This window comes from Sinocyclocheilus rhinocerous, unplaced genomic scaffold (genome assembly GCF_001515625.1).
Source record: "Sinocyclocheilus rhinocerous isolate Xijiao unplaced genomic scaffold, SAMN03320098_v1.1 scaffold1405, whole genome shotgun sequence".
Taxonomy (NCBI): Eukaryota; Metazoa; Chordata; class Actinopteri; order Cypriniformes; family Cyprinidae; genus Sinocyclocheilus; species Sinocyclocheilus rhinocerous.
Genome location: NW_015645543.1, coordinates 1,190,447 through 1,202,511, shown reverse-complemented (window position 1 = coordinate 1,202,511; position 12,065 = coordinate 1,190,447). Strand labels below are relative to the sequence as shown.

The 12,065-nt window shown below is 36.5% G+C and overlaps 1 protein-coding gene across 1 annotated transcript; it reads right to left on the bottom strand.

Moving 5' to 3' along the window:
* Positions 1 to 7,920: 7,920 nt before the first annotated feature.
* LOC107706510 (5-hydroxytryptamine receptor 1A-beta-like) lies at positions 7,921 to 9,505 on the bottom strand. The gene has a single exon (XM_016510244.1). The coding sequence runs from the start codon at positions 9,412 to 9,414 to the stop codon at positions 8,173 to 8,175; it is 1,242 nt and encodes a 413-aa protein (XP_016365730.1). The 5' UTR covers positions 9,415 to 9,505; the 3' UTR covers positions 7,921 to 8,172.
* Between the last annotated feature and the right edge of the window lie 2,560 nt (positions 9,506 to 12,065).

The following is a 12,065-nucleotide window of genomic DNA, read 5'->3' as shown; positions in this document are numbered from 1 at the left end:
TAATAGTTCTGAATCATCAATATTCTTTATTCAATTTATGTCATAGTGTTTCTGTTTTAATAATTTTATTCTAAAACTTGTTTTAAAAACTGTTTATTTCCTGGTTTAAATGTGATTTAAAATGAGACTTTTTACTCCACTTTCAAGCTATGAAACTCAAGTGACCATTCAGTTGTCCTCTTTTAGTTTGTCCATTATATGCCTTATTTATTTTAAAGATTGTATTCTATGTCAAGAGCATCTTCTCCACAGCAATTTAGACAAACAACACAATCTCATTTCACTCTCATAACAGGAAAAGCAATTATTCTTCTGAGCAACATCTAAATAGTTTCACACAAGGACCTGTTTTTGTCATCTAAACACCTTTTTGTGGCTAAATGGACATTTTCTGAACAGACAAGAATACTTTAGGTCCAGGACACATCATATAGAGCTGAATATTTCCAACAGATTTATCTATGGAAGCCAGTTTCTGCCCAAGGATAAAAAGCAATTGAGACTTTATTTTTTATTATCTTCAAATCTGATTTTTTTCCCCTCAACTGCAAGTTTATAACTCACAATGTGACTTGGTCTTTGCTTACAAGACATATCAATGTGATATTGAAATATGCTTGTATAGAGTCCTGCAGCACCTAACTCTGATAACCTGCAGTGGCCTCTGAGAGCTTTTGCACTTTTATTCTATTATTGCTGGGTTCATACAGACCCACCTGTCCATGGGGAACACACATGAGTGATTGTGAGCTGGCTGTAATCTGTCTCGCCACGCTGTGCCTGGGGAGGGCTGCAGGTGGCTCAGACTACAGTGGAGCCAATGCCAACAGCAGAGCGTTCCTAATCCACAAAACCGCCAGCACTGAACTGTGTGCTTTTCAGTAGCTGCAGATTTCAGAAAGAACTGCAGTCCTTCGATTAATTATTTGACTTTCTGAATGGTCTGTGCCTACATGAACAAATATTGATATTCCTCTTTTAGAATCTGGACATAAATGTAAAGATTAATAATTTAGAAAAGTGTAAAACAATGTAGCATTATGATGGAAATGAATAAAAAGATACGTAAGACTCTGCACTATTTCTAGGTCACTAGTTAAATAAGGAAATACAAGTCTACATTTAGTTGATCAAAAATACAGTAAAAATATGAATACAGTGCAATATGATTACATTTTAAAATGTAATTTATTCCTGTGATGGCAAAGCTGAATTTTCAGCAGGTTCACCAGAAATCATTTTAATATGCTGATTTGCTGCTCAAGGAAAATGTCTTATTATTAAAGCTATAACTGGTTGTGCTTCATTACGTTTTTTTGTTTGTTTGTTAGTTTTGGAAACTGATACTTTTTTTCAGGATTCTTTGGTGAATCGAAAGTTGAAAAGAACAGCATTTATTTAAAATAGAAATATTTTGTAACATAAAAAAAATGTTTTACTGTCACTTTTAAATTAAAGGCATCTTTGTTGAATGAAAGAATTCATTTCTTAAAATAAATCATACTTGAAATATTAAAATTTATGTTATTTTTTTAATGACATATTTCTAATTCTTTTTGATAAAACATACAAAATATTTCCTTAACTATTAACCTTTGGATCTAAGATGTTTATTCGACTTTAAAACGATACATTAATTTAAGTCACAAAAAGTAAACAGTACTGTACAAAAATGTCAACAACCTTTATATGTTTATGTGAGCCAGTTTAGTTTGAGTCATTTCACACTGGCTTGTGCCCCTGATGGCAAGCCTGTGTTTTTTGATAAGTCAGTTATTTCCTCTCACATGAGAATTCTTCAGCAAAACAGACCAACATCCGTTGCCAGTTTCCTGTAACCATAGAGATAGTGAGTTCAGCCAATCCCCAGCCAGAACTGAGTGGAATGTTTTCCTGAACTCGCTATGAATTTCCTTCCACGACAAACACTCTCTCCTGCATTTTATAGAGCACAACTCTCAGTCGTTACCCTCGTCGGGAATACTTCTATGGAATTCTGTGGAAAAAGTAAGTTTTTAATTCCTTTAAAGTTTCATTTCTGCACAAATATTTCATTTCCACAGTATTACAAGTTATGCAAACCTCAGAAGACTGGTTGATTATGCTGTTGCAAAGTCTGTAGATACGGCACACTTCATCTCATAGTAACAGCTCAACTGCCTCACAAATGCTTCAATATTGGCTCAGCCTCAGCAGCTCTCTGGTGTGCAAGACTCACCGAAGCATTTGATTCAGTTCTATATTAGACCCGAGATCTCCACAGGATGGCCAGCTCAGTAGACTGATCTCAGCAGGTTGACCACTTACATATTTCAGCTCATTCTGTTCCAGTGCTGTTTTAATTGAGCACCAGGAGTCGCCATCAGGCCTCGATCCAGTTCCTGGGATTGCAAACCACGTTCTCCAGAACAGATGTTCAGCAACGCTCGACTGCATACTTCCAAAAGTGGGGTTTGCAGAAATGCCATAGAAGAACCATTTTGGTTCCCCAAAGAATAGTTTTTCCACTATAAAAAGCCTTTTCTGGAATTGAAAGGTTCCATGGATGTTAAAGGTTCTTCAAGGAACCAAAGATACCAATAAAGTGTGTGGTTGAGAAACGCATGTCTGGATTGACAGGAGCTATGACCACTGAAAGTACAGACAGAACCCTGATAGTTTTGTCCAATGTTCCTCTCAGGAAAGAATCTTCTGTTAATCAATCATCCATGGGCTGTAGGACCTCAAATCTGCCCCATGTTTGCTGGAACTTTGAGCTCAGTTTGGCTGTGGTGTTGATGGTCTTGGCTGGGATTTTGATCTTGGCATTGCTGTACTGGGTGCTCCTGCTGCGCCACAGGCTCCGCATTGCTCAGGCCGGGAACGCTCTGGAATACTTTGGTTTCTACCACATGGCTCAGTATGATCTAAAAGAGCCCAACCTGCCTGTAGTGACCCCTTCTCTTCCCACCCCACCTCCACCTGTTCCTCATCCTCCTCTTCACATCACTCCACCTCCACCGTCCATGTTGTATATGTCCGCCCCCATCATCCACACCACCCCACCCAGCCCTCACCCGTCATGTGGAGCCGGCTCGGACGCAGAGGTGTATTCGCGCATCGGAGTCCTGCGACCCTTGAGACCCTCCAGTGTGAGTCAGACCCAGGTGATCCTGTTTGAACACTCTGCTCTTTGACGGACTGATGCTTTCAAGTACAAGCACAGCTGTCTTCATTTCAGTTGTTTAAAGTCGTGTGGATATTTTGTCATATTTAAAGTGTCTGGGGTAGATTAGACAATCACCCTCTTTTTAAGTACATTCATGTTTTTTTTAGATGTGTTACATTTAAAAGCTTTCAAATGTGTTAGGAAAAGTAACAGGAAAAGGGGTTTGTTTTGAAACAAACATGTTCCTCTTTTTCCTGAATCTGCTGAATCTTTGTAATTTCCTTTAAAGGGTGGGATTTCCTGAAGAGACTTTCCATTGCTTTGTTCCTTACTGCCTCTTAGGATTTTAATGTTCAATGTTCTTTTACTCTCACTGTCTTAGCAAATATACAAATATACATTAGGTTAATATCAAATAAACAAGTCTAAAAATAATTCTGTATTGTAAAATAAATAAAGAAATATATACACGCACTACCATTCAAAAGTTTGAGGTTGGTGTGAATTTTTTTTTTAATGTTTTTGAAAGAAGCTTCCTATGCTCACAGGGCTGTATCAGTGAAATATTGTGAAATATTTTCTATTTTAATATATATTAAATTGTAATTTATTCCTTCCTGTGACTGCAAAGCTGAGTTGTCAGCAGCCATTACTCTTCAGTGTCACATGATCCTTTTAATATGCTGATTTGGGTCTCAAGAAACATTTTTTATTATTATCAATGTTGAAAATGTTTTTCTTAAAACCATAATACTTTTTTCAGGATTCTTTAGAAAGTTCAAAAGAACAGCATTTATTTCCAAACCTTTTCATAACATTATAAATGTCTTTACTGTCACCTTTGATACATTTAAAGTGTCTTGTTTGATGGAAGTATTCATTTTTCATATATATATATCTATATATATATATATATATATATATATATATATATATATATATATATATATATATATATATATATATATATATATATATGCCCCCAAACTTTTGAATAGTGTATACATACTGTATATTTATGGTATTTTATTATTTATTTTATGTGATATAATTATTTATATAGTGTAAACCTGTGTGGACAAATACTTGCTTCTGTAAATAAATGCTTCAGAGTTGCAGTAGCTGTGTAAATTACAACACACTGCAGCTTTGCCCTTTGTCATCTCTGAAATGCATATGTTGTGTATCTGAATAATTGATGACCCTCTACTACTTCCCTTTCTCATAATGTAAAATGTAGCATTGTGAAATAGCTGCGGGAGGAATATGATAATTGTGGAGCAAAAGTTCACGACCTTGTTTTTGAACTAAAAACTTGCAGTGGATTTTATATTTTACTCAGTACAGATCAACCTTGGATATAACTGGTCTAAATCATATTTTCCAAACATTTGATGTATTTAAATCAACGATTAAGACATTGTATGTTATTCACAGCTACTATGATATGATTGAATTATTCAGTCATAGTTAATGTATTGATGCTCAAAGCACTTGCTGGTCTGATGTACAAGCTTTATTGTCCTGTTGAATTGCTGAATGTCTGCCTGAGTATATGATAAAAGAAAGCTGTCATTTTTGTTTAGAAAATAAGTTCGCAATGATACTCTTAATTTCAGTATCACTTTTGATTGTCTGCAAAAACATATCAGAACAAAAAACAGATCAGAACATTCATACATGGCTTTTTTTCCTCTTTAAGCAAAAAAAATTTGTCACTTGAAGGGTTTGTCAAAATAAAGCAATATATTTTTCAACACTGAGAATATTTTAAGGATAATATAGGAGTTTGTCAAATTGACATTGTTCTGGTTTGTGGCTTGGAATATTATTTAGGAAACAAGCTATAGAATCAGTTCCATCCCTGAAAATATTGCATATGATTGCATGTGTGAGTGTCTTTGATTTTACATCAAGCTGCATGTTTGTGCAGTCTAAAACGTTTGATAATAGGAAACAAGAGAATACATGAAATGAACAAAGTATATTTTGCAGTAGGGAAAATATACTGCATTTTTGGAGCCACGAACACAAAAAGTGTCTCCTATGAAGCAGATGTGACTTTGATTCTAGTATCACATACCGATCCCACTTTCCCTCGCCTTCATTTCCTGTCTCCTCTCAACTGTCTCTTTCATTAAAAATGGCAAAAAGTCCAAACCTAAAATAGCAGTGAACAATAAATTTCAATTTTGTGCAATACTGCCTGTTCCTGTCTGCTGTCTCATATGTGGACACTTTTTCTTCTGTCCTGATTTTGAATGAAGTGTTTTGGAAATCTTACCTTTCATATGTCCTCTAACTGAAGCTGGAATACTAGCACCTGCCACCTCTGGGAAAGCGTTCATTGACATACACTCCAGCTGTAATTGTGAACCACAGAACTATTTGTTTTAAACTCAAAGATTTAAACTCAACATATGGCTGAGCTTTGTTCTTGAGTTTAAATCTTTGTATCTTGCCCACTTTGAAGACGGCCACTTGAGAATCGGCGTTCAGCTGGCTGGATTACATTGGACTTTCTAGAATCTCTTCTCTTCGGTGCATCTGCCTCTGATTATTCTTGGTTGAAAGACTGAGAAATATTCAGAATTTATAGATCTCAAACTGAATAACTAGAGCTTGTAGAAAGTCTGATTATGAAATTTCACCTGAAGTGGTCTTGGTGTCACACTTTTTTAACCTGACAAACTGTTTTCAGTTATTTAATTAACTCCTGAAGTTCCTGCCGTTTTATATGATTGCATAACTGATTTTTCAAAGCTGTAAATATAACAAATATTATTGAAGTATGTTTTAGGCTACAACTGTTTCAGTCTTTCTGAAATTCCATGTTTGATTTGATGTGTTACTTGCCTTTTTTTGTACACTGAAAAAGTCAGTCAACAAACAAGAAACAATCTTCAGAAACTGCTAGTAAATTTAACAAATAATTGAAAAAAGGCAAGTAACACTAAACATTTTGAAGTAGAAAGACAGAAATTGTATTTTCTTGTTAGAAATACTCCAGTAATCTTTGTTGTATATTTACAACTTCAAAAAATCATTTTACATTGTAATTATTTGTGAAATTTACAAGCAATATGAATGAAAACTGTTTCAAAGTAAATATTATACATCACACTACCAAATTATTAAGCTACAAGTATGTGCTTAATATTTTATTAATCATATTTCAGATAGAGTTCTGAGGGCTGAAGCCCAATAATAGCCAAAATATTCATTGGATACCTACGTAAATTTTGCTCTTTTCCTCACATAAAATAATTGAATGGATTTAGAAGATTTGGAATATAGCGTTGTGGACTATTTCTGATGCTTTTTTGCCCCTTTTAGAGCTTGACAGACCCAGTCATGCTCTTTTTGGCTGAGAAGGTTTATTTGTTATCCAGTTAGTTTCAAACTGTCTCTACTGTATATTTGTTAGCAAGCTCTCAAGATTTTCTTGCAGAGCTGTAACCCAAAATAGACAATAATGGACCTCACCAATGTTTGTTGAGTGATCAGCAGTGGTTTCTCGGCAGGGTTCTGGAGGTTTCTCATTGTTAATAAATAGCTGTGGATCCTCAGGTCGCTAAATCATGCCAGCTGTGGGTGTACACGTGGGCTCTGTGTATTGTCCTAGGCCTTTGATCAGATAATTGCACCTCGGACCCAGAGTTTGAAACATCTGAGTGTCGCTATGGTGACCAGCATCACTGTGTCCGCTCTGTTGAGTGGCTTTTAGTGATTCAGACACAACTGGATGGCAGGGCTGCTGTAGCAACTTTTGAGACTATACGATCCTAGCGCAATCCTCCAAAAAAAAAATTTATATATATATTCCATATAGATTTGTTGCTTTAATGGGACACAAAAGATTTTGAGTTTGAACTCACACATATGTAGCCCACTTGCCTGTTTTATTGACTTTTCACATTTTCATTTTCAGCACTGATGGAACAAACAGACTATTTTGTTTCAACAAGAATTCATCAGCTGACATAAACAGTGCCAGCTGGGGACCTGTTAATATGATTCATTGTAACCATTTGCACTGGCACATTCCTGATCATGTAAAAGCCTTGAGATTTCTAGCATTGCAGAAATAAAGAGATATGTGCGGTGGAGCATCTTGTTGCGAAAACATTCTTTTATGAAGGGATTTGTTAAGAGGATCTTTCGGCCTCTCCATTGCTCCTTTGTATCCATTGTTTCACGCAGGGTTTCCACAGGGGATGAAGGCGCAAGTCAGGATTAATGGATTTTAAAGTGCCTGGCAAAGAGGAAAAGTATAAAGACACATTTAAATGATGGACTGAAAGTGACGCATCAATAAATGTTTAATATATATATATATATATATATATATATATACACACAAATGTTCAAGTGGCAAATATTGAAAGGACACTTCTTGTGCCATAAGACATAAAAAAATTTAATAGGTTTACATTTATAATATACATATTGATACTTATATAATGGATATGCATCCAAGTCAATGTTATGAACATAATATCTTCACAGGCGTCAAATGTTCAAGGTGACAATTCATAAAAGGGGTCTTTAGAATTTTATTTTCTTGCTATTGCTTATATAATTTGATAGACAGCTTTAACATATAATATTCATCAATACAATTACTTTTAATTATTTAATTCAATTATTCTTCTTTGAGCATTGCACAGCTTGTTCTTCTCATTCATAAACATTGGTCTGTGCATATGATTAGTTAAATAAAAAAAAACAATCAGAAGGACAAGGACACAAGGTAAATGTACAGTGGGACTTTTTATTTTTTTTTACATCATGGACATGATCTTTGTTTGTCATGGACATGAAATAAACATTTTCAGTACACATTGTGTAACCTGATATCATAACATATACATCTGATATATAAAATCAGGATGAATCATGTATATTTATAGTGGTACTAAAGAGCAAGTTTTCAGTGCTGTTAAAATACACCACTATTGTTTTTCTGAGCAATACTGGTTAAACTCGTGTTTCTGACAGTTAAAACTGAAAAGACGGTATGTTTATGGTCTGCAAAAATGGCATTTAATGATTTTCTTGAAGGCGCTCTGAAAGTCTTTATTGAAGTAGGCGTAAATGATGGGGTTCAAAAGCGAGTTTAAATACCCGAGCCAATTAATGACGTCGATGAGCCACAAAGGCATATCACAAGACGGACAAAAAGGCAGCACGATCGCTTTGATGAAGAACGGCAGCCAACACACAATGAAAGTACCCATTATAATGCCCAGAGTCTTCACTGTCTTGCGCTCGCGCGCCAAGGCAAGCTTCCTCTTCGCCTCGGTGTTCTTCTCGTGTTTGTTCTCGAACAGAGGGACAGAGTTTGGAGTGTTGGGCAGAGGCAGGTTGTTTTTGGAATTGCTGTGAACCTCGATGATCTCCAGAGACTCGCCGTCTTCCGCGTGCTTCACCGCGCCGTTTACGCACGCGGCGGGCTTGGGTTCGACTGCGCTTTTCCAGTTTTTGCCCAGCTCTCCGTTCGCTCGCTTAAAAAGCGCAGGTGACACAGTCAAACATTTCACCCTCTTTTTCTCAGGTTTTCGAACGGTTTTGCGAATGCGAAATCTCGCCGCTTTGAATATGCGTCCATACAAAACCAGCATGAGAATCAGAGGGATGTAAAACGCGCAAAAGGTGGAATAAATAGTGTACCATGGGTCGTGGCTGATCATGCACGCTTCAGGATTGGCCATGTCTTCTGCTTTACTCTTGGGTTGAGATTTCATGATCAACATGGGTGGAATTGATATCGAAAAGCCGACAAACCAGGTAACGGTGATTAAAAGAGCAGCACGTTTTAATGTCCTTTTCTTCATGTAGTCTATTGGGTCGGTGATCGCCCAGTATCTATCCAAAGCGATAGCGCACAGGTGCAGGATTGAAGATGTGCAACATAAAATGTCTAAAGAAATAAAAATATCACAAGTTACCTGTCCAAGCGTCCACTTGTCTAAAACTTGGTAAAGAGCCGCCATTGGCAATACAAGCACCGACACCATGAGGTCCGTCACGGCAAGTGATCCGATTAGGTAGTTTGCAACATTCTGCAGCGATCTCTCCAAAGCAATAGCCGCCACAACACATGCGTTTCCAAATATGGAACATAGAATGAGCGCGCCGATCAGCAAAGACGTGGAGATCTGATAACTTAGTGGAACCTTCACAGGTAAAGTCACATTGTCGATTTGCTGATCTAAACCACTGTCGTTCTGAAATGATAAGAACGTGTCGTTGTTTTCTTCCATGTCGCGTAGCGCGTAAAATTAGCAAAACCTCATTAAACAGCACTACTCCATTCAGAGGAGCTCATACACTTGAAGGCGATGCCAACCATCAACATTGTTACTGACGACTTGTGACGACGCGGCTCCATTTATATCAGCAGCGACTCTAGACGTCAGTTACCTACGCAGGTGAACCGGGTGGGCTCGGCATAGAATATGCATGCGCGTTTTTCCAGAATTTCCTCCAGTGAGATCCATCCATCCTCATCATATGATTTGTAGCAACAAACTATTGAAGCAATTCCAACAGGTGAATGCTTGAACAAAACTTTTCAGGACGGGGTCCAATTCCCTGAATTTCCAAAGGAGTTAACTTTTTCTTTTAAAAAATCTACTTTTTTCTTCAGGTATAGCCTATAGCCCGTGTTTTCGATCCGCTCGGCACCGACACCCGTCGAGCTGAAAATTGTATTGCTGCTGCTGCTGCCACCTGCTGTAGCGCGTCTGCTGCTGAGAAAACCAAACGTTTGGCCCAAACACCTCTCCTTCATCCAGACCCCCACATAGAGTAGGCTAGCCTATATACAGTGTTGGGAAGGTTACTTTGGAAATGTAGCGTAATAGGTTACAGATTACAGGTTACCTTATTTAAAATGTAATAAGTATAGGCTAGTTATCTATTTCAATTAGACTTTATTAATGTAACTGATTACATTTTATTACTTTTTGATTACATTTCTAACAAATGTTTTCAACTGTTAATCATTTTGAAACATTTAGAGCAAGCAGGTTTAACCTTTCAAAGCTACTGTCAGACTTTCAAAATCCTTCTTCCCTTGATTTAAGATGATTATTTAATTTTATAACACAAATCAGACTTTAGCACCTCTTTTTACTTTGAGATCATTCTTCGGTTAAATACAGATTTAAAATCATAAGATATGATACTGTTTTTGAAATCCAATCCTTGTATAGGTACGACAGGAAACACTGGCATCTAACAATGCCTTGGAGAAAAACAGTTACTAATCTTAAAAAATAAAGCATATACATAATAACCCAAATAGGAAATGAAACAGTTATCAAATAAGCATGTGTCCTATTTTGTGTCCTAAACTGCTGAAATATTGGTGTCTCATATTTTAGAGCAGTCACTTCAATTTGGGAAAGAAATCAATATGTGTGTGAAAATATTCAGAACCCCTTTTTGTAATTGTTAGCATTTTCATAAGTAGGCCTAACTGTAATTTAATTACACTTTTTTTTTTCTCAGTAACTGTGACAGATTACAGTTAGGGTGAAGTCAGCTAAAATGGGCCACGTTTTGGTAAACGACTTATAATACCATCAAATAAACTATGCATGAGATCTAATTATATTTTTATAAATTATCCTGGGGTTTTTTTTTATGTGAAAAAGTATAATTGTTTTAAAATTATGAGAGTTAGAGTATCAGCAGGTACCTTCTTGAGCCATGGCACAACATTTAGTTAAAATGGGCCAGGTAATTTCGGCTGAAATTATTTTATTTTTAACAGTAAATTGACACTATTGTCTTTAGTGTGCAAACATAATAAATGTATTTCATTAAATAGAAAGTTGAACGAATATTTCATTATACAGTGCAATTAAAATGAACTGATCATGTTGTATACGTGTGTGTTTCTGTGCATTGGTGAATGTATGTGTGCATGCTTGTCAAATATTTGTCAAACATTTTGTTAAAGATTAGGACATCTTTGACACAAAAACACTTTAACATTTCCTTATACTGTAAGTCTTAACATTGCACCTAGCAGGCCAGTTAGATCTTTTGCTGCATTCCCTTCAAAGACAGTGTTTGCAGATATAATTTATATATTTTATATATATATATAATTATATTTTTTAAAGACTGTTAAGATTTTGTATGGATACATATCTAGGCCTATAAACCTATTTTGAGTGTGCATGCTTGTCAAATATTTGTCAAACATTTTGTTAAAGATTAGGACATCTTTGACACAAAAACACTTTAACATTTCCTTATACTGTAAGTCTTAACATTGCACCTAGCAGGCCAGTTAGATCTTTTGCTGCATTCCCTTCAAAGACAGTGTTTGCAGATATAATTTATATATTTTATATATATATATAATTATATTTTTTAAAGACTGTTAAGATTTTGTATGGATACATATCTAGGCCTATAAACCTATTTTGACCCTTGCAAAGACTAAAGTCTCAAATCCAAAGAGATTTTCTTTATAAAAGTTAAGAGTCAACCACACCTACCTAAAACGGCTCGTTCTAACACGCCCCCACATGTCTACGTCAAGATGTGGGAAGATTTGCATAACGCCGCCCAAATGTTCACGCAAAGAAAGAAGGTGTAACTTTGATTCTCGCTGTAGTATTGTTGACGCTGCAGCCATGTCCTGAAGACGCTGTGTGCTTCGTTGTGAAAGCGAAACTACTTTGTTTGCCCTTCCAAAAGAGGATGATATCTGCTTCGTCATGCCTGGAGCTGATCCGTGCTGGTCGCTGAAGAAATACATCAACTTCACACTGTGGATCGGCTTCCACAGTGGATGAAGCAGCCCAGGGTTGTCACATGTGGTTGCCGCAAGCCCACCGGACGCTCCTTCGTCGAATCCGCCGCCTCTGCTCACTCTAGCCCAGCCTCAGCTCAC